The sequence below is a fragment of the Dicentrarchus labrax genome, unplaced genomic scaffold (assembly GCF_905237075.1).
Source record: "Dicentrarchus labrax unplaced genomic scaffold, dlabrax2021, whole genome shotgun sequence".
Taxonomy (NCBI): Eukaryota; Metazoa; Chordata; class Actinopteri; family Moronidae; genus Dicentrarchus; species Dicentrarchus labrax.
Window position 1 is genome coordinate 3,444,854 of NW_026136702.1, and position 23,906 is coordinate 3,468,759.

Sequence of the window (23,906 nt, forward strand, 5' to 3'; positions counted from 1 at the left end):
GAATCGAACGCGGAACAGCGCGCAGTTCAAATGTGTCGCGTTATCCGTTCCGCGATGTGTTCAAACTGATTAATGTGTTCACGATGATGGTTATTGATTATACTGGTACATTTAAAGTGACTGGCACGCGGCGATTTGGCAAGCACCTTTCTGACATTTACGTCGTGTCATTGACTCTGGTATCGATTAGGATAGCCTGCGTGTGCAGTGACATTCAGCGTATCAGATCCCGTTTCAAGCTTTGTCCTGCGCACGCAGCTGTAGATACATTACATAGTGGGAGAAATACAACTGATGAAACATTATATAACATATATAATTTATTTATATAAATACATTATATAAATACATATTTTACAAATACTGTACAAAATTCAACTCGTGGAAAATTAAACTGTGAAAGGGAATAATTAACTGTTGCCTATTAGTACATCTATTAACTTAAAACAGAGACTGGCGTGAGCCCTTTAATTTAATTTACTTCAAAAATATATGTATATTTTATTATGCTACTTATTTAACTGTGATTTTTATTGTTTACTTAGTATTTTAATTGTCATTTTACAACTCAGTGAAATTCTAATTGTAACAAAGTTTAGATGCCAAAGAATGTAATGTCATTATTCATTCACTGTTTCTAAATTAATTAATCAGATACTAGTAAAAGTAGTAAATCATTTATTTTAGAATTATATACCTGATATAGTAAAATGTGAATTATGTGGATTACATAGAGACACCTGTTGTTTCATTGTATAAACACAACATGTAGTAAATGGATGATCATATGTACACATTCTGCATGAAGCCTATTTGCTGTTCCATTAATAATAACAAGAGTTATGATTATGAATGTGATTGCTGTCATCTCACAGCCACTAGATGGCGACATATTTCTTTACTTTATTTTAAGGACATGTATTACCTGTCGCTTAAGAGCAGTGATCCACTATGTTAGTCATCTCATTACTCCACTGGGAAATAAAGCTCTATTATAATGACCTGGTCTTTCTATCTTGTCTTTTTATTTATAAATAACAACTAGACACAGGTTGTTATTTCAGGAGCTTCTTTGACAACCGATAGCAGGCCCAGTTAGGGTCTTTTTAATGTGTTTATTTGCACCTGCAGGCCAGGAATGCTCCTCCAGTAAAAGTATTCCCCGAGACAAAACTGTAAACTCCTCTTATTCCACCCAAATGAGTCATTTATAAGCTAATTTACAAGCAGGTCTGGTTCATGCCTTTTGTTTGGAAAGTCCTCAGTTATCTGTCGCTTGTGTTTGCTTTTAAAAGAGGAACTGATGTGGAGAGTGACACTCATGGGACTCACTCTGCTCCTCCTCTTTTCCTCTCTTTACTCATTACTTCTATAAGTCACTTTGAAGTGGACAGTGAGAGGATCAGACGTCCAGACAACCGTCAAGCACGATGGAGGAATCAACCGGCAGATCAACCAAGAAAAAAGTTGTAGCAGTGGTGGGCGGTGGTTTGGTAAGAAAAGACAATTAAAGTGAATTATTAATTCATTGTAAAGCACCTCTTGTCTCTTGATCTCTTGAATGCACATTGACCTTTACCAAGGCAACTGTCCTTTTATAAAAGGGAACAATTCTACAAAGTCCTTTTACATGGAAAGAAGAGGACAAAAAAGCACTTTCAAGTGTGGAATAAATGTGTTTAGCAATTGCTATGCAGCCTATGTAGAGTTAATAAGGCCTATTCAAGAGATATTTATTCATGTATGACATTGTACAGCCAGAGACTTTGGCAAGATTTTCAAAAAACTCTCCTTGTCTTTATCTCCTTCACCCTTTAGGTTGGGGCCCTGAATGCCTGCTTTTTTGCCAGAAGAGGCTTTGATGTGCAATTGTTTGAAATTCGAGAAGGTATTATTCAAAACTCTCTTTTAAACTGACTTTAGTAAATAACATCGTCACATCAATCCAGTCTCTAAGGAATACATCCATCCCACACATAAAAATTATAATATTCCTGAACCTTGTACACACACACACACACACACACACACACACACACACACACACACACACACACACACACACTTTATTTCAATGTGCTTTGACAAAAGTTAGACTGAAAACATTGTGTCTGATTCTGGTCAGATATCCGGCGAGCCAAAATTGTGAAGGGAAGAAGCATCAACCTGGCTTTGTCTCACCGGGGCCGGCAAGCTCTGAAGCATGTTGGAATGGAAGATAAGGTATGCTGATCAAATATATTCACTGTTGAGCTAATGATGAGGTACAGGTACACTGCAGGGTAATGGTGATCCTACCTTGTTTGTTTATTAGTCTAAAAGATTGGTATGAAACAAATCGGTGGCATATATTTGTGTAGGTCATCCATTATTCCTGCCCTTACTGCATAAATCCTCTTAATCTACACATCATAGACAGCAAGTGGGTAGAAACTGTTCAATAATTAAATATTAAACATGTGGCCGGGCCCCAGGGAATCTGCTTCCTTTGCTTACAGTCCACTTAAGATGTTTTATCCTGGCATCTGAGGTCAGCAATGTTTTTTTGTTGGCCGACATTTGCTGCACTGACCATGTACGCCTGAGAAATCTGCATCAAACCCTTTTTTTACACTTGCATGACTTTTCAGCATGACAGAACAAGGCTTTCTTTGCCTATTGACCACATGAACTAGCTGGACTGTCCACGGCAGGATACCCAGCTTCCACAACAAACTGAGACTGAAAACATGGATTTTTGACAAAGGATAATATTATACAGATTTGTTCGTTCTAAATGTTAATAAATGTGTTTTCATTTGACCTGTATTAATCATTTTTCTTCAGATTGTCTCCCAGGGAATCCCCATGAATGCAAGAATGATCCATTCCCTGAGTGGGAAACAGTCCCCGATCCCTTATGGCAAGAAAGGCCAGGTAAAGCACCTGAGATGTGTACATATTACATAGATATTTTATCATGCAAAACACAAAAAGAGCCAGAATATGACTTAACTGACATATAATCCCCTTTTATATTTTTGTGATGTGAGAACTTTGCTAATCATTTGCTAGAAGGAGGTTCTGCAAGGTTGCCATACAATAAGCTATTCAAACTACAACATGTTTAAATTGCACACATCAAGTTGTGATGACCTATTAGTTAGGATTGATAACATATCTTAGATTGGATTGTTATTTGCATGGCCATTCAGTATTAATATATCTTGTATACAGTGTATTTCAAATGTCCAACATATTGCTGAAAGTGTTAGTAGACACACTGTAAGAATTGCTTCATGTCAGTTGACCCATTAAATATTAATTCTGCAGACCTAGCGTCGACATAGGTGTGCTCGTAAGACACACACATACAGAAATGAGCAGGCACACACTGAGGTATGTTAGCCGAAGTAGGTCAAGGATGCACCGAATGATGAAAAGTAAGTGACAACTTGTGCAGTCAGACCGAAATGTGTTGTAACATAACAATAGAGTCCAACAAAAATTGGGTTTGTGTGTCATTACACAACGTGTTCCTGTTCTTTATGGTTTGTCTGTCTGAAAATAGTTGTTTTTGATTACACTGCTGCCCGTTTGGCAGGGATTCTTAATCTCATTAGATGGTTGAATAAAACAAAAATATACAAGATAGACAGTGAAAGCATGTAGATTCATGAACGTAGGGAGACAGAGTATAAACCACAGAGGCTTCCTGTTCCCATTTAAATGAGCAGTGTTAAAGTTCTGTTTGTGAAGTTGTACTGTGCAGAATCACACTAACATACAGATTGTTCTCCTTTCAGTACATCCTCTCAGTAGACCGAGCAAATCTAAACAAACAGCTGCTAACAGGTAAGAGTACTAGTCTACTTTTTTTATTTAATTCAGCCAAAACAGCCTTGGAGCATTAACACCGAACACAGTATCATGGGATGTGTGCTGCCAAATAAACAAATTATAATGAAACTGAAAGAGGAATTTAACATTCAAATGATGCACCTTTCCTACAAGAACTATAATACTGCAAAATTTGACTGGTAAAGAGTTTCAGCCCCTTCCAGACATGCATCCCTTTATGTTAATATGACGACAGTTTGACATGTCTGTCTCATGTCTGAATGAGTGAGTGCCAGAGTTACGTCCTGATGCATTAACTCAATCTTCATCCTCAAAGAGAAGAAAATCGGACAGAGACAGACATCACCTGTACGTCCCTTTCCCCAGAACATGATCAATTCTGGTATAGGATCATCTTCCAACCAACTTGTTGATTTGGTCAGGTCAATTGGAGCTGAGATTGGAGAATCTATCAAAGCTAGTTTACAGCAAAAGGGTTCTCCTGACCAAACACCTTCTGTCATCTCTGACAGACGCTTGTCATTTTATATCAGGCTGTAAAAACTATTTTCCCCTTGCAATGAGAGGAGGTTGAAGAAAACCCCTCATACAACCAACTCAGAATCTCCCTATATGTTTGATTTTCATTCATACCAACTGCATGATTGAATCCACGAATGTCAAGCGAAACACTTTAAATACAGCATGTCATTCAAACAGGCAGCAAATTCACTTTCTAATAACATTCAAATTAGATTATGTAACTTTTGCCGGACTTTGCTACTGCAGCCAAGTAACAGCTATGGGATAATGCTAAATGTGAAAGTGGAGAAGGTATCACTACCTATTTACTATATAGTGCATTATACTGTGTGCCATTTTATTTGAGGGTCCAAATTCTGCAAAAGATATTCTCACAATGGAACGGAAAAGTTCTGTCAATGGCATGTACATTAGCTAACTTTCTGCAAACAATCCCACAATAAAATGTGTCACATTTCATAGATGTAGAAATTACTGTTGACACAAAATGGTGATGGTTAATTTTGTCTGAAATCTCATGAGAGTTAACTACTATCACTAGTGTCAGCGAGGTAGCGGTTTTGGACAAAGCCATAAAGTCGTAGTCAATATAATAAAAGACCAAGCAAAGCTGTAGCAGCTAAATTCTTAGTGTATTGAACTGACCAATCTATTACTAATGAATTAAACTTTTTATCTGAAGAGGAGGAAGAGGAAAAAGTGTTATTTCTTCTTTCAAAAGTTACACAGTATCACTTTAAAGAATCACTCCACTTTTACAAACAGCATATTATACAGTATATGAATCCATATGGTTCCGTTCTATGAAAGCCTTAATCAAGTGTGTACTCTCAATACATTCTTAATTTATGAACTCTGCACAAAGCTACAAGTTAAAAGCCTGACTTAGGCTGTTTGAGCCTTATCCACACACTCCCTGTGTGTCTTTAAACTGCATGAGTACATCAGGGAATGTATTAGTCTTTTCAGGCTAAAAGGATTTTGCCTAATATTTAATGAAGTGCCTCAGTGTACGCTTGGAGATAATGTGCGACAGCATGGGCCTTTGTTTAATTAGATTGCCTGTGTCTGCTGAAAAAGATGCTGATTGTAAAGTCGAAGCTCTTATCGGGGCCGATCCAGACTCCTGGAATGAACATTGAGATAAAGAGATTTTGGAAACTGAAAACCAGATACGTTGACTGCTGTGTTGTGTTGTTCATGAGATTCACGCTAATCAATGTGAGGTCATTCCCCTTCAGCGGGGGTGGATTTAACTGTTTGACTGTCTGTTTTCTCACTGCATTTTATTAGAATCGTGAAGGTTTTATGTGTATTTGAACAATTATTACCTGTAATGCTGTTAGCGTTACATCATGCCTGCATCGGTGATATAAGCCCCTTTTGTAACATTTTCCTCCCACAGAGGCAGAGAAATATCCAAACACAAAGTTAAACTTTGACCACAAACTGCAGGACTGGACTGCTGAAACAGGGCTAATGACCTTTGTCAGGTAAATAGTTACTGATCTTACACATGCGCACCCCTGTACCCGCCACACACACTCTCACAGACACACATATAACACATGGAGGTTAATCTAGGATGAGGATCTGCTCATTTGGGATTCCTCGTTTTAACAACGGCTTTATCGATCGTGTTCCCTTTGTGTTCCTGCATGCAAACACATGTGGCCTTGTACATGTTAACTGCCCGAGGTCTGGGATGGTGATAAACATGTTGCCTCTGAAGCCTCTGTGCGTGACTTTTTTGTAGCTCTGTAATTGTTTGTCCTTGAGGAAAATGTTACACACAATTTACAACCCAATTAACACTGAAACACCTCCAGGTCTTTGTGGACATTAGCGTACCCATGCAGTGAATTATTAACACAGTATGCAGGAACACAAACTGTGTTTAATTTGATCACAGAGCTTTTAAATTGAGCTCAGCCTTATCTAAAATGTGTAAAAATCCACTTGATGTGTGCGTTGTTATTTCTAGTTATTTATTCTTTTAATGCCTGGTGGTCCAACATTGGAAATGTTGATTAGAATGAGTCACTGCACAGCTACAGCCACAGTGAACAAACAACTTTCATGCACATTAATTAATTCAAGTTTTGCGTAAAGGCTGTGAGTGTGCCTCCAATCCAAAAAGTCACCCTGGTGTGCAGCTTACACATCCAGGACATATCCTTCCCTCTACCCTGTGGTTCAACTGTGACAGCTATTATTTGAGAGCCAGATGCCACAGTTTCCTCCCATACTAGTCAGGAAATGTTAAAAGATGGCGATCAGCATGAAATATACATGACCGGCTTTCTTCCCATAGTCTGGTCTATAATTGTACTAAATCTAATAACATGTTAATGAGGTCCTTGAATATCTTTGAGCACCGTTCAATATTGTAATCAGATTTTTGAGATACGGTATCCTTAGGTGGAGATCTGTAGCACGGCGGTGGGTAGACACAATGTGAAATCAACATCCCACGGTGCACACGCATGTAACAACAAAGGATTGTCACCGAGCCTCACAACACTGTAATTAGGAAACCATGTATTGTCAGATTTAATATGCACTGGGTCAATTTACGGATTTACTGGTCATTAACAGACATCTATCGTCACATGTGAACATGTACAGACTTCCTAGTGAACTAGCAGCGTGGCTCTATGAATGGTAATGTGGGTGCATCAGTTTGGTCCCGACTGAAATATCCTTTTATGTGTTGACCCGTAGCCCTGGACTTTATGCACAGCTTCATACAGGATGTGACCTGAAACACTCTGCAGCCTATCCTAATCCTACACACTGGACCGTTAAAGCATTTTTGCAACAAATTAAAGTATGTCCCCTGCAAGGATCATTAAATTAGATGATAGAGTGCTAAGAATCCAGATGTACTTAACATTGAGTGTAACAGACCTACCAGCATTTCCACATGGGTCATTAGTGTGTGCTGTCCTGTGGACACAGTCAGTTCTCAGTTACAAAATTTAACTCCAGCAACTGACAGGATGTGGCACATCAGACTGTGTCCAGGGACGTCAGGAGAACTGACTCCTGCTGTTTGAAACAGCTTTTAATGGAAATGAGTAGATGCATCTAGCAGTATACAGTGCAGTACAGTTTATTGTGACAATGGCTGCGAGCGAAATTACTGTGAATCAGAAAAAGCCACGACCATTCAATAGATAGTTCCATTCAGGTCAAACACGAGTCAGAGTGCAGCTATTGTGCATGCTGGATCACTGGAAAGGCTCTGCTACACTCAATGGAACAGAACTTTATTAGTATCATTAACACCCGTGTTTACCCTACAATCTCATGTCAGAATGGCTAGTGTGAGAAAGGTCTATAGATACTGAATTTAAAGCATCAGTGAAATACTGTGTTTGGTGAGTAGGTCATAAGTACATTTAAATTTTGTAAGGGCAATGGCCATGTGCCATTTAGATCTCAGTATAAAGGTAATGTTCAATATCTGTATGAATTAAAACATTTTTAAGTTGTAAAAAGTCAGTGGCCTGATTTTCCAGTGTACTAATGGGAAAGCCAAAAAAGCTACAGCTTTAAGTGAACTCCTGCAGAGGAAAAGAAACTTCCAAAGTGTGCTTGATGAAAAGGCCAAGTGTGAGAAAGAAAGGCTCAAACATACAGCTCTCAGCCTGCATTAGACTGAATCATACCTGCAGCACTTAGCCTGAGGGACCCACACTTACCACCTTTTCTCAGGATAAACATCTACAAAGGAACACTTTTTACACAGCAGAGTGTCAGCCTGGGTGACAGGTACATCAGGACACTGCCTCCAGGAAGCCTGATGAAGGTCTCTGACTGTAAAGTTCCCTTTGCTCATTGAAATTATTTACCATGTAAATGGCTTATGGTATATATATATATATTTGTAGTGTTATGGACTCTCAGGCTAGGTATAAAAGGGTCTGTTGTGAGAATGTAGTAAAGTTATTCAACTTATATATACATAGTCGTCAGTACACCATACACTGAAGTTAATTTGTCATGTTGCTGGTATGTTTCTCAGGTCAGATGGGTCCGAGGAGCATATCAAGGCAGACCTGATTGTAGGCTGTGATGGAGCTTTCTCTGCCATCCGCAAGCAATTCCTTCGTCGCAGCCGCTTCAACTACAGCCAGACCTACATCCCCCACGGCTACATGGAGCTCACCATGCCACCCATCAACGGCGAGGTCAGTCCTCTGTGTAGTGTCCTCCTTTTATCGAACATAGTGAGATGCTGCTAGTGTTAGACTCACAACTTTCCGTAGACTCATCGTACATGTCTTCTTGTTTATTTAATTTTGTTTGTCCCACTTTCATCATCATCCCCAGTTTGCCATGAAGCCTAATTATCTGCACATCTGGCCACGAAACACATTCATGATGATCGCCCTGCCCAACTTGGTGAGTGGGAATTATATCTTCCTCTCTCTTTTGTTTTTTTTTAGCTTTCAAACTACAGTTAGGAACCGAGCAATGTAAGCTCTTTATTTGTGAGCTAAGACAAAAGCATAATCACTTCAGAGGATTTCAGGGCATGATTGACCTCTGGGATGTCCTCATACAGTTAATTAGCCTTGTTTACAGACCCTTTATAGCCAGTAGAGGCTTACTCATCAGAAATCTTACCCAGTTTCCACACAGCAGTTGTGCCCTCCTGCTTTCATCAGATTTCTCTCTCTTTCTCTTTCCTTCTTAACCCCACAATGATTTTTCTGCATGGCTGACTCAGCACAACAGTTTTGCTCTCTTCAGTGAGACCAGGTTAACACAGCTGACTTTGGAGAGCATTCACACTGTCACTCACTGCCCTCGATCCCAGAACACATTAGGGCTGAGAAAAACTAAACAAAACACATCCTTGCCGCTGTGGATACCATGGTAACAGAGACAGAGCGCTAAAAGGTTCTCGGGGAGGACTCTGTGACGCTAATAGATAGCACCTGCTCAGAGGGGCACATAATGGCACGCCCAGAACTCCCAGTGCACTTTCATCCATCACTTGCACAAGGTGAAGTTTGGCTATACGCTTCCAACCACTCAAAGCGCTTTACACTGCATGTCACTTTTTTACTTTTTTTCTTTACTAAATATACAATGTCTCTGTAATGTGAATATTTGGCTAAATAATAATAATGTTTCAAGTGTGTATGTACATTTCCATCGTTGTCAATCAGAAACAGGTTTGCATTTGCAGTGCAGTTTGCAGTGATGCATTTATTGAACAACCCAGCAGTAACTCAACCAATGACCAAAAGAATAATGAAAACTGATTGTGGTAAATGCTGCATTTACTGTATATGGCACCTTTCTACTCTTCTGACCACTCAAAGCGCTTTACACTGCATGTCACCCATTCACACACTGATGACGGAGGCTGCCATATAAGGTGCCAACTACACACATTCACACACATTCACACACCGATGGCACAGCATAGGGAGCAATTTGGGGTTAAGTGTCTTGCTCAAGGACACGTCGACATGCAGCGGGAGGATTAAACCATAAAGCTTCTGATTAGTGGCCGACCCACTCTACCTCCCTAGCCGTAGCAGCCCTCAAATCAAACACCTAGGGTGATTTCAGTTTTTTTCTTCAGATGTAAGTGCAGGAACCACAAACAGAGCTTTCTATGGCGGACCAGAGTGAGCCCATAAAGTGATGCAAGTTACTGAAACAAAGTTATTAAATAATCTTTATATGTGAAATGAAAAAAAAAAAAACTTTTTCTATGTGTGTAGCATGAAGGAACTACAAACTCTCATTTTGTTATACAACCTTGTGTCTGGGACAGTTGAAAGCAGAATTTGGGACAGTTGCGAGTCACTGAGGTGGCCACTTTGTTTGTGTCCCATTTACAGATCAAGGGTTGTGTGTTAGCAGACCATGAGGAGAAATGCACTGAATTTGACAAAAAGATTTGTATTGGATTAGAATCACATAACTTTCCCTACCTGGATTTGAGAGCTAACATTGTTGCACCGTGTTCGTTTTCCAATTTAGGACAAGACATTTACCTGCACCCTCTTCATGCCCTTCGAGGAGTTTGAGAAGATCACCACAGGAGATGAAGTTATCCAGTTTTTCCAGAGATACTTCCCTGATGCCATACCACTAATAGGAGTGTAAGTGACTTTCTCACCTCCACTCTTCTCTCTCCCCCCCCACCGTCTGTCATCTCTGCCTCCCCCTTTTCTCCCCCTTCCTGCCTTTATCTCTTCATCCAACCTGCCAAGCCATCCTCAAAAACACTTTCATTTCCCGTCACCCGTCGACTCCAGGCCCATCCACAGCCATGATCTGTGATGTGTGAAATTGCAGTTACATGGCTTTGTGGAGTGAGGTTTTAATTTGATGTGAAGCGTATGTTGTGGGTGAAGGTGAGATAGCGGAGGCATGAGCTGTAGAAACGCTTGAGGCTTTCATTCACTCACTTCCTCTCTGGGTTATTTGTAGTGCTCAGGCATAAACACAACTGAATGCAATGCTTTTGTTCCTCTGTTTTGCTGTTTAACTTGGTTAGCATGGTTGTTTTAGCCTACTCAGATGTGACAGACGCTTTTGTGGCAAGCAAGAAAAAACAGTTAAGTGTGTTTAGAAAAAAGCAACTGTCAAAATGAATATCTCAAAATGAGTTTGTAATTGTTTTATTTCCATTTATGCCTCGCAGTGATGCTCTCAAGAGGGATTATTTCCGATTGCCTGGGCAGGCCATGGTGTCTGTCAAATGCGCCCCATATCACATTGGCGACAAGTGTGTCCTTATGGGCGACGCAGCCCACGCGGTGGTGCCTTTCTATGGGCAGGGGATGAACGCTGTAAGTAACACAGAAAACGGAGAAAAAAAGGCAAAAAATTATTAAATGGAGACTCATTCATCCATTTCTGCTTTATAGGGCTTTGAGGACTGCATTGTCTTTGACGAAATAATGGAGCAGTTCAATGAGGATTTCAGTAAGTACCTTATAAATGAGCAAAGATTAAAGGGGACACAGAATGAAGTGACAAGTCATCATATTTTTTTTCCTTTGTGTGTTCACCCAGGTGCTGTACTGCCTGAGTATACCAGAGTGCGAGTTCCAGATGACCACGCAATTGCAGACCTGGCCATGTACAACTACATTGAAGTAACTACCAATTTAACCTCATACTTTAAAATGCATCCTATAAAGTGAGGTTAAGTGATAGTGTAGTGACACCAACACAAAAAACTGGATGGACGATTGTGGAAGAAATGTAATGTGACAATGCCACCGCATAGAAGTAATACATTGCCAGTGAAAGTCTTGCATTTAGAAGATTGAGCGCTATGTGTGAATTGAACAGATGCAAGAACTTATCGATGCTTTGCAGACGGCCAAAAGACAGATCAGGCGGCTTAAATATCTTGTCGTATTTGGGAGCCATGTAATGAGCTACAGCCAATGAGAGCAAGAAATCAAACTCCTGCTGTCATCTGAAGTCGATATCCGAACGCAGTCTTATCTTGCATTGATTCACATTTAGGGGAACAATAGTAGTTTCTATCAGAACAGATTTTCAGTATTTGTAATCTTGCCGTCTTTCCTAAACCACAGTACGAGCAAGCAGCTACATTTTTACCTCCTTCCTCTCACCCAAATTATATCCTTTTTCTTTGTTGTTTTTTTGCTGCAGTGCACAACAGTGACGTGCAGATTGGCTCTGAGTTCATTTAAAATCAGCATGTACGCATAAATTATCCACCTGAAGAAATTATTCGGGTTAGAGACCAAGATCCTTTACCAGTCCCAGTAGGCTCTATTGCCTTATAAATTAGATCAAGCAGCACAAACTCTCCAGGTGATTTTTTTATTGTGTGTTATTTAATGTTTTAAGTATTTACCTTAATGATTAGAGAGGCTGCTTTCAGTAGTACTGCAACTTTACTCCAAACTGTTTCACTGTATGAACCTGTGTGTGACCTTTTGGATGTGTAGGACATTAATTAACATTAAACCCTAACTGATCCTGTCGGCGTGTCGGGAGATTTAAATAATCAAGTTACACTGCTGTGCCTTGTGTGTAAATGCGCTCAGTGTCTCTCTTAATGGGGAGACGCTTCATCCAAATTCACCCACCCGCAACCACTTCAGAAAATTCTCACGTGTGTTTTTGTGGCAGAACTGTCACAGTTGAGCAAAGAGGGTGTCCAAGAACACGAGGAATGGGACCCAAATGCAGACTCAGAGGCAGAACTGGTGCAGTAAAACAATTTAATGACAAAGTCAATGTACAAAAAGACTGGATGGTCAGAGAGGTCAAAACCAGATAAACAGTCTAATGGGGGCAAACAAATCCAACAGGGAGCTGGCAAATCCAAAGTCCATTTAATGGGAAAGGTCCAAGAAAACCAAGGCAGAGATTAAAAAACACTAGGAAGGCACTGAGACAGGGACACACAAATACTACGAGGCTATAATGAGGGACAGGTGAAATTAATGACGGAGGTCACACAGGTGGGAAAACACACAAAGACAGGAAGGTTTTTTGGAGGGTTTTTATGCCTTTTAACAGGAAGTGAAGTTGCTAAAACAAGAGGAGAGTATTACAAAATGAAAGAGAAAAACAGAACAGAAACACAAAAAAAAGTGAATGAAAATCATAAAACAGAGAAAACATAACCCAGGGAGCAGAAGTAACAAAAATATTCCTCAGTTATGCTCGCCCAACTATTCTATGTGTATTGATAACTATGAACTGATCACATTTTTACATGTAAAGTTCTAATCCGAAAAGTAAACACTCAATGTAACTGTGAAATAAATGAATTTAATTGGGTAAAAAAACAATATTTCCCTCTGGAATCTCATAAAGTAGAAGTATGAAGTATCATATAATGGAAATTCAAAGTCAGAGTAACTCAAAATCCCACAGAAGTACAGTAAAGAGTAAAAGTACAGAAAGTCAGCTTGTGTTCTGTTTTTTTTTCCAAATCCAATTATCTGCAGATATTTACTCTCCATCACAACAAGTGGACAGCTCCCATCCGTCCATTAAACTTCATGCAGTCAAACAGCCAGTAATGGGTCTCAGCATTATCCTTGTTCTTGCAGGTCTTAAATTCGGCCACAGCCCTTCGTTTTATCTTAATCCCCCCCCCAACTACTGCAGTCTGAGACCATTTAGTTCATTTCACTACCGCATTTTTGTTTTGTAGATGAGAGCCCATGTCAACTCCAGATGGTTCCTTTTCAGAAAATATGTTGATAACTTCCTCCACTTCGTCATGCCAAGGACAATAATTCCACTTTACACTATGGTAAGTGTCCCATTAGACAAAATGATCATTGACACATTGCTTAGTCAACAAGAAAATCTCATCAATTGTTGCCTTTCGCTGTCTCCAGGTCACCTTCACCAGGACAAGGTACCATGAAGCTGTGGAGCGCTGGCACTGGCAAGACAAAGTAAGACAAAAGAAAAAAATGTCTCCTCTTTACACATTAATTTTATCCTCCCTGCATATAATTGACTTTTTGTGGGATGTGTTTGAACCTTTTAGTATTGTAATTCGGGTACTAAGAGCGCTGAGCATGAAAGGCGGATGTGACTCTCTCTGGGTAAACACTTCCCCTTTTAGAAACAGTGGGGATTTGACAGCCACTCCTGTAAAATGTTTAAACCCACAGGGATGTCTGGGCAAAATGCAAAATGACCTCTATGTGAGGGAGAAAAAACTGCTTTATAAAGTAGAACACTGAACAAAAACAAAAAATAGTGTGATATTGACATGTACAGACAGAGAGGACATGATGGTCTGTTTCTTAACCGAGTGTAGGGAGGATGTTTATAAGACGAAGATAACAACGAGGCCACTGAACTAGGTGAAAAGTATAAAGCTGTATGTACTGTCGGAAGAGTATAAGGCATTATAAACGTTCTCTGACAATTATAAGCAATACAGATTTTATTATGTTACAAAACCACACATAATCACACATTAATTATGTTAAATGAGCCTGATGTTAATGATTCAACTACTTAAGTCTGATTTTGCGCCACAAAGTCTGCCCACCACTTTGGTCCAGACCAGGGGCGTGTCCAGAGGGGGGACCAAGTGCACCCTGTTATCCCGTTTTTCAGAGGCAGATAACAGAATCGTATGAAACTAGAAGACCTACTGCATCCATTGGCGATGGAAAACCTGGCCTGGCTATCTTCAAAGGGATCTTTTGACCTCTGACCTCAAGATCTCTCTTTTACCCACATGTGTACATAAAACTGACAAAACTGAATTCAAGCTAATAAAGTTTTCTTGTATTTTTCACAGGTGATAAACCGAGGCCTGATGTTCTGTGCCACAGGAGCTGTTTTGGGAGGTTCCTACCTGCTCATTAAAAATCCTCCTGATATCAACAAGTTCATCATCCCTGCTGAGAAAATGTGGGACAGGCTTACGGCTCTCAGAACCCCCTGAGCACTGTCTCTGTCTCTGATCTGACAGACCAGGTCCAAAGACCGCAGCATCAAACACTAGAATGAACTCACAGGGTCCACATTTTAATTAGAGCTTGACTGAATCCTCTAATGAGCACAATGAAGGCTCTGCCAGGCACATTAATGTACTGTATCAATGATTGTCCTAACTTATACCAGTCGTAATGATTTATGATAAGGTTTTCTAACATTTCATCAGTGTTTAACGATAATGGTTTGACTAAAATTAGATTTTTTTTTCAGTCTTTAGATTAGATTATTTTCATGCCATCATCATTTGCACAATTTGTAATGTGAAAACAAATGTCAGTATTAAACTCACAGGCAGGGGCTAGTGTACGTCCTGTATTAGTTTATGCATGAATAAATATTCCCTCAGCTTAGTTACTGTCTCCTGTCTATGGCTCCACTCCTACGACAATAGCTGCAATAATGTGAACAGCAGAAACAAGTTGGGAAAACAACAATGACTGATGTTCATCTTAAAGTCGCTGACCTTGTTAACAGTTCACAGACATGAAGCCACATTAGCCTTCACTTGGAGGTGTGTGTATTTTAACTCTGTTTTGTTCTCCACCAACTCCTGAGAGAGACATCTGACTCTACAGCTGCTAAATGCTCTACTATGTTCATCAGCTAGTCTCTAAAAGCATCTTTCTGCCATTTGGTGCTGAGTACGACGGGTGTTTAGAGATTTTTTGCTGCAAAACAATAAAGTTGGACAGCTAAACTATGGGCTGAAACTACGAGGTGAAGGTGAAGGGAGCTACAGATAATTCTCTGTAAGTTCATCTGTACAAGCAACCTTTCATATTGTCACATTTGATAAATTGAATTGTTAAAAAATATTGATTGTAGCTTTAAATCAGTATTTGATATATTGGGAAATACGCTTCTTTGCTTTCTTCCCGAGAGTTAGATGAGAAGACAGAAACCACTTTCATATCAGTCCTTTCAGCATGAAGCAACAGGCAGCAGGTGGTGAGCTTAGTTTGGCATTACAAAAGGAAACAGCTAGCCTGAATGTCTAAAGCATCAACATATATAAAGATGATGACATGACAGCTCTCCAAAAGTGAAGCCAAACTATCTCCATCGCCCCCTGGTCGCTGACTGCAGTATAGGTCATAATAAATCTTTCCCAAAGATGGTTTCTGTCGTTTTAGTAAAAGAGGTAAAAGAAATATCTAAAAGGAATCAATTAACGTGTTTATATAAGTTTTTTAATCCGTATAAAAAAGTTATGGGTTTACGGTGGTTTTTGTGTGGGTTAAACAAACAAGATGCATATGTCAGTTTGCATCCTTTACGATTAGGGACTGAGCACACAGATTTTGAAGGTTAGGGTTGTCCATGCATCTTCCAGTAATGTCTCAATCTTTAATTCTAAACAGATTCTGTTTCACAGCAAAGCTGCTTGGCTAGCCATCATGGCTATAGCTTCATATTTACAGATATGAGTGGTATCAATCTTCTCATCTCACTCTTGACAAATAGGAAAAAATATGGATTTTCCATAATGTCAAACTATTCTTTTAACTAAACAGTAAACAAAGACCATTCACTCACTCACTCACTCACTCACTCACTCACACATCCTCACCGAACAAGGGTTTTATCAGCTATGGAAATCCATTCATCAAGTCTATTCATAGCTGACAGCCCAGGAGGTTATGAAAGGAGTTTCTCACTGGAGCATACTGAGGTTCCAGTCTCATCTCCTCTTATCTAATTACACTCCTCTAGTCCTCCTACATATAAATCCACCAAATGTCATTTCACAGCGACTGCTCCCGTCACACCGGAGAGTTAGATCGCAATGAGATAAGGTACACAATCTAGGTTGCTTAAAATAGGATCTCTTTATTGAATCCATACACAATAATGTCATGTTTGTGTATTATGGTCCATGGCTAAGGAACTAAGGCTTTCCATCTTACGTTTTACACACTTGCAGTTGGGTACCAACCAAAAAAATCTACATGTTGATCCATATTAGTAAAACCACTGGCCTCTGAATACCGGACACAGCTCTGCAGTCGTCACATACCGTATAATAAGTGGGATATTATAGTGATTCGTTTTCCAAGAGAAACAATACTACATCTATAACCACGGCTGATGTTAGATGAGGATGTCACACTTTCATACTACCTGCTTAGACAAAACACTGTTTAATTGAGATCTTGGGCTGACAGTTGGATATTTACAATAAGTTGTAGCAAGTCTGTAATCGTGCGTGGACGCAGAAATGTCCAGAAAGGTCAGACGGGATTATTTTGGCTTGGAATTGCATTTTAAGTTCTAAGGCATACGGAGTGGTGGGGTGATAAGTCCAGTCCTTGTGGATCACAGTGGCCTCACTTGTATGACATTAACCCCCGAGGAATCTCCACTCTTGGAGGACACATCCAGGTGGCGGAAGTCATCACTGGTGATGATGAAGACGATGGAGGAGGAGCTGAAGGTCACCCTCTTCTTGGGTCGGTCCCTCCTGCTGCAGGCCCTGGACATGACGATCGGTCGGATGGGGCGCTCGACCGGGGCGAGGGGCCGCTCTTTGAGGCCGCGCTGCAGCCAAGAGAGGCGGGAACAGAGCAGCTGCAGCAAACAGCGCCTGAACTGTGAGAGGATGAGTAGGAGGACAAGCAGAGGGAAGAGATAGAAGGGATGAAACGGCATAATTTCCTTACTCATTTGACAAACACACAAGATATCAGCCTCTAAGGATGCCAGCAAGACTAGTGTTAATGACAATACCACTCCTACACACACTTATAGGAACTATATTCTTTTAAAGTATTTATTTTTTTGGGGCTTTTATTTGATAGGATAGCTGAAGACAGACAGGAAAGGGGGCAGGTCGGATTCGAACCCTGTGCCGCTGCAGCAAGGACTCAGCCTCGGCACATGGGTCGCCAGCTCTACCCACTGAGCTAACCGGGCGCCCATAGGAACTATATTTTGATGCAGATTTTTATTTTTATTTTGAAATAGATCTGGGAAATCAAATTCTTCACAATTTTGTGTAATATGCTCCCTTAAATGGTCATAAAATACTAGTTTCTTTGATCACTTTAAAACACAAGGACTACACTTAACACTTAAGGACTACAAACCCTTCTGCTCATGAACACGTAGATGAGGGGGTTGTAGGCTGTGCTGGACTTGGCAAAGAACGAGGGGATGATGGCCACTGTGGGAGAGACCATGCTCTTCCTGCCGAAGGCCTCCATCATGGACACAACAGCGTACGGCGTCCAACACATCAGGAAGCAGGAGATCATCAGGAAAAACATAACAGCGACCTTCTTCTCGTACCGCAAGATTTTGATGATCTGAACCGTCTGGAGGTCCTGTATGGAGCGCAGCTAAAGGAAACAGGAGAGAGTAAGACGCTATCATGAGGGGGGTTACGATTCAATATATTGTGATATATTGCGATACAAAAAAAAGCAAGGTGATACACTGCAATTTAGTATAAATAAAACCCCCCATATGCATAAAATATGAGTAAAGGTTTACTTTTTAAGCAACCAGAACAATGGGATCTGTCATCCATCACAGGCACTGTAACATCATAGCCCTCGGTTTACGTTCGCTGCTATCTGTCGGTTGGGGGGTAAAGTGTTTTTGAGAACTGTACAGCATTATTTCAATAATCTCAGAAATAGTTTAAAGCTCAACGTTGTAATACTTCAATAATAGACTGGGTGACTGACACTATAGATTAGATTACACCCTTCAGCTAAAGGGATGAGACAATAGAGCATATGGCAATTTTCTAGACTCCCTCAAGACAAGTCTACAGCAGCGGATTGAATCACTGCAAGCATCTATTTTTATTCATGAATGCACAATGTCTGTTTTTATTTATGTTCCACATTTCTTATGAAGCTACAATCTATTTCCATGTTAATGTTGTACTGTTCTGCTGTTTTCTGATGTCTGCTGCTTTAACATCAAGCCAAAAATACTCTTTAGGGTTCAGTGTACTTCACTTTGAAGATTTTCATAGCATCTCCCAAAACGCTGTGACGTGTGAGGAGTCCTCACAGGTCTCTGAGGTGTTCAAGGAGTTTTGTGGTGCTCGAGCTCGGGGCTCAGAGGAAGCAGTAGCTCACACTTCCTACAAGGCTGTGAATACTGCAGGAAGGAATGATAGCAGCTGCACCAAACTGCGATGCAGACAGACATCTGGGTCATTTGATTAGAAGTGCATGGTGGTTTTCTAATTTACACGTTTGCTTACATACTATCCTGTTTAAACACTTGAGTGGCCATCTGCTCAGTGGCACAAACAGATTAGAGAATCTCGTGGCTCCCAAATTTCTATCACACTTTCTCCAGCGTTTTTTTTTTTTGCAGGAATCATTATTGTGAATGCTTAACTCTAATCCTGACAGCCTCCACACATGTCATATATTACCAGACTGTCTCCTGTGTCTGATGACATGTGTTGACACTCAAAGGCTGCACTTCTATAGCTCAGTACAGGCACAAGGAACAATGAGCTCTCCGATGATTTCCACAGTACAGTACACGACGAGCCCTGAAGCCGCAGAAGCATATTATGATAATGGAGCCTGTAATGAAAGAGAAATGAAAGGCACTCGGCCAGCGAGGGTCAAGGAGATTCTTTTCATTAAAATAAAAATCCAGAAGAGTCTGCAAAGTCTGTATTTGTACATACTTTGACTGAAAGTAATAATGTCCAGAGTATATTAGTCATACATCTTATCCTTTATTTCACATCTCTGTTTAGAAAAGGCGAGATGTTCTGAAGAAATTGTAAGTGCTCACTGCTAAAAAATAACAGTTATAAAAGAGTCTTTATAACTGAGTCTTTAGTGTTGTTTAAGTGTCAGCTGAGGTGGTAGCACTGAAAGCAGTTGGTTGTATAAGAACAGTTTTTTGTTGTTGCTGTTTGAAGGTGAAAACCGCAAAGCGTCACTCAAATTGTACAAGCTTAAAGCAGTTGAGCAAAAAAATACACACATTTGAAATGTCAGCTGATGTGTAACCACTGAAAGCAGATGAACAGTCAACACAGTTTGCCAGGCTGCTGTAAATGGGATTTGTACTTAATGACTTTCCTGGTTAAAAATCCAGTGTGTAGGATCTACTTGCAGATCGCAACTCCCTCGCTTCACACTTCCCTTACATGCTTGATGGAGAAACTGCGGTGGCCATGAAATACACAAAAACGTGACCTTTGGGGCTTCAGTAGAAACACAGTGGTTTAACATGGCGGATTCCATGGTTATGAATATTATATTCCATTTCTGCCATTAGATCCTCCTCAATGATACACAATGGAGATTTAATTAAATGGTTAAATAAAAACAATGAAAGCAGATGAAATGTCTGTTGATGTCAGTGGTGCTGGAGGGGCTGACTGTTGTGTGCACTGTAAGCATGTGAAATGTCAGTTAGTTGTGTGATCTGAAAGTAAAGTGTGACACTGAGATGCAATAGTAAATATTAATAATAATAATAATAATAATAATAATAATAATAATAATAAATACATAAACACATCTGCATGACTTACCATTTGCACTGTATAGAGGATGTTCCCGTAGCAGTAGATCATGATTCCCACAGGCACAAAGAAACAGGCCAGGAGGAAGAAGAGGATGAAGGAGGCATCATTTGGATCCTTAGACGTCCAGTCCAAGGAGCAGCCCAACTGGTGGATCTCCAGCGTGTAGCGGTTCCACCCGAGCAGAGGAGCCCCCGTCCAGGCCAGGGAGTACAGCCAGATGTGGCCGATGGCCCGCCACGCCCAGGGGAAGTCCACCACCTGTGCATGGACCACCCGGATGTAGCGCTCATAGGCCAGGGCAGCCAAAGTCATGATGGAAACGATGCCTGGCAATGGAGGGAGACAAACAAACCACGCTGAGTAATGCAGAGCACTCGCTGCAGGATCTGGGTCAGTGGCTATTCAGCGTCACTTGGGACTTAAAGAGTTTCATCATAATTTGTACAAACAGACTTCTGAACATGAGAAAAACACTTCCTCGTGCACGGCCAGTAGTAGCAATCAGATCGTGGTAGGTCGCAGGGCCACCTCAGATGAGGGCAACAATTAACCACGGCACACTGAAATTACTTTACTGTGATTAAATTCTGAACATCACATTCAAGCAGTTTGTTGTGAATCCTTGAAAACTCACAGGAACCTCTAAGACCTGCATCTGCTTTTTCCACACAAACTGAAGTGGTTTGGTACTAATGGTGTATGCATCCTACATTGTGGATAATTTTGTTCCTGCTTTTATATGGCATTTAAATCAAAGAGCACATCTATAATTAGGGCTATATGGTATGGTATGGTAAAAACATCATATTGTGCAGCTCTATCTGTAATCCAGAGTCCTGGTCTGGTATCTCAAATTGATTCCGTATCCTTTTAGTCAATACACATCACATAACCTATGAATCCTTCCAATTACATACTCCAATACCCTCTTCATGCCTGTTTGGACTTCATTAATCTCCTGATTTAATGGGAGTAACACAGGTGTCACTGAACAGACACATAAATAACAAACGCACCATACAGCGAGTTGTTTCAGGTTGTGCACTCCAGCCACAGCCAGCCAGCTAGAGTTTCAGCAGGATGGACACGCATTGACAGAACTGCCAGGGCTTCTTGCTGCAGCCTCTGTGGCCTGTGTGTGTGTGTGTGTGTGTGTGTGTGTGTGTGTGTGTGTGTGTGGTCGCACTGACACCACCCTCCGCAGAGTAACGGCATTTGATAAGGAAAAAAGATGACGGCATGTTCGCGTACAGAGGACTGGAGGACACAGAGAGAGCTGGGGGATTTATTTTTGTACACTTCCAAATCTGCGCGATGGGAGCCAGGCTCTCCAGATTTGTGATGTTCATACCAAACTCATGGCCAACTGCGTGACCTTGGCGTTTCACGTGTAAAAATGTCACACAGTACATCTTCAGTTGCTGTGCTGTGCTGTGAATGACTGGAGGGAGGGGGCAGGTGAGTTCTCAGGATGGGGTTGTAATTGAAATGTCCATTATCTGCCAGGTTTGAGTGAGTGTGGGCCAAGGCAGAAGCAGGACATCCTTTTTGCTCAATGTCGTTTTAATGATGAAAGATATCTTGGATTAAAATAATAAATATGGATGTAAAGTGCCGGGTATATGCAAGTATATGGAGTATACCCACTTATGTTTTAGTGTGCATTGTGTATAGCCACTTCTAAATCCCCTCTGTCCAATTTTCATGAGTGTATGGAGTAAGGAGAAAGGAATAATTAACTCAAAATGCACAATTACGTAGTTTCTCACTCGTCTGTGGGCACTTAGTGATCAGAAAATCTGCACCTCCTCTGTGGCTAATGTTAATTTCATAATGATCTTTAACTCCCTGAAGTCAAGCAGCAGAAGCTAAGTGACAATGCACTGATGCTAATGTACCATTTTTGGGTGAACTAAATATGCAATAATAGCCTTAGATGTCACTGTTTATAACACAGGGTGTTTTTATTCTTGGCTGTATATATTTGGGTATAAATTAAGAGCATACCAACCTCTCCATGTACCACTGCACACTTTTTGATTTGAAATCCTCATTTGTGACATATTTGCAGAGCAGATGACAGAGGCAGGCAAAGAAGCCAATGTCAATTAAAGGACAAAAAGATGCCAGAAGAAGAGGGCAAACTGTCCACTGCCATCTCAGTGTTTGGTTTACTGAAACACCTTGAGGGGCCGCTTTAATGAGCTCGTTATCACACATCCATCCTCCTCAGCTGTAATTCCTACAGGGGTGGGACCTGAAGAATGACCCTGAGTGTCCATTCACACTTCACTGCTGAACACAGATGTGCTGCTAATAAATAGGGAATCATGTCACAGTAAAATGGACGCTGAAGACATAAAGATTCCTCCGCATGCAGCAGGGGTGTGCAGAATATGCTCACTTTACATAAACAGGAAGATAGTATGTAATTAGAAGGGATCCAAGGTCGTTAGATTTTACTGCAGCTCATCAGAGGGGAGACAAAAGGGTCAGTAAACTGTTAATGACATAGTTTAAGCATCCACACATTCTGAGCAAATGTGCACAAGAGCAAAGAGAAAAAAGTGATTATTTACATTAATTCATAAAAATAATTTCATGCGTTATAAAGGAATCTATATAATGGATGAGCTCACCTCTTCTACATATTTATATTACATTAGGCTGCTCATACTGTGGATTAAGTCTGATTTTAATATATAAATAAAATAAATAATTATGGGGAAGACAGTTTAAAACACTCATGCTGAACTATTTAAATAAAAAGTTTATGTGACAACATTAATAATATGTAAAACAAATACTATAAACAAACTGTTTCCTCTTCTTTTTACTTTAAATCTCTCACCAAATAAGCTGTTGCTGAATCCGTCCCAGATGCATGTCGCCTGGCTCCAAGTCCATCCGCCTTTGACGCACGAAGCAAACGTAAAGTTTATTCCGATGACAGAAACCAGAAAATCACTCAAACTTATGTTGACCAGTAACAGATTGGTGGGCGTCCGGAGTCTCTTGAATTTGCAGTAGAGTATGATGACAACCGCGTTATTGCAGAAGCCGAATACTCCAATGGTCCCGATGGTGAACGCGAGAAGTTTGTAGGTGCCAACAGCAAAAATATAATGTTCTGCGCTTCTCTCGGCTCTGGTTTCGTTGGCAGGATTCATTGCGTGGATAAAAACTTGGTTTCCAGCATTGTGCTGCGCGCGGTGTGAGTGCGCGCGTCCTTGGCACGAGAGACCGCCGCTCCTCCACGCGCTCCCCGCGCCGCTCATTCAAACCAAACCACTGCTGTTTGCTGAAACTGGGTCAATGTACCACCGTCATTACACACAGCTCATCAACGTTACGTTTCCGCCTGTGCTTTCAGAGTAAAATCGTTTTGGACCTACATGTTCAGCGACGAACACGCGCCGTATTGTGTGGTTTTTAAAGCTGCGTTTGGACAAAATACAGAAGGAGCATTTATGAACAACGTTTCTAAAGCGCCCTCTGATGTATATACATAAAATACATGGACAGATGATGC

The 23,906-nt window shown here is 40.6% G+C and overlaps 2 protein-coding genes across 2 annotated transcripts; one reads left to right on the forward strand and one right to left on the reverse strand.

The window, feature by feature from the left end:
* The first annotated feature begins 1,341 nt into the window (after positions 1 to 1,341).
* Positions 1,342 to 15,209, forward strand: LOC127349542 (kynurenine 3-monooxygenase). The gene is made up of 15 exons (XM_051375395.1): positions 1,342 to 1,493; positions 1,819 to 1,888; positions 2,126 to 2,223; positions 2,827 to 2,916; positions 3,786 to 3,834; positions 5,768 to 5,855; positions 8,393 to 8,558; positions 8,701 to 8,772; positions 10,372 to 10,493; positions 11,039 to 11,186; positions 11,265 to 11,322; positions 11,413 to 11,495; positions 13,547 to 13,648; positions 13,737 to 13,796; positions 14,660 to 15,209. Exons 1-15 carry the CDS (start codon positions 1,431 to 1,433, stop codon positions 14,804 to 14,806), a joined length of 1,416 nt encoding a protein of 471 aa, XP_051231355.1. The 5' UTR covers positions 1,342 to 1,430; the 3' UTR covers positions 14,807 to 15,209.
* Positions 15,210 to 16,669: 1,460 nt separating this feature from the next.
* Positions 16,670 to 23,669, reverse strand: opn3 (opsin 3). The gene is made up of 4 exons (XM_051375408.1): positions 23,226 to 23,669; positions 20,381 to 20,700; positions 17,946 to 18,197; positions 16,670 to 17,448 (listed from the first exon to the last, which is right to left on the reverse strand). The coding sequence occupies exons 1-4, from the start codon at positions 23,650 to 23,652 to the stop codon at positions 17,176 to 17,178; spliced, it is 1,272 nt and encodes a 423-aa protein (XP_051231368.1). The 5' UTR covers positions 23,653 to 23,669; the 3' UTR covers positions 16,670 to 17,175.
* Positions 23,670 to 23,906: the final 237 nt, after the last annotated feature.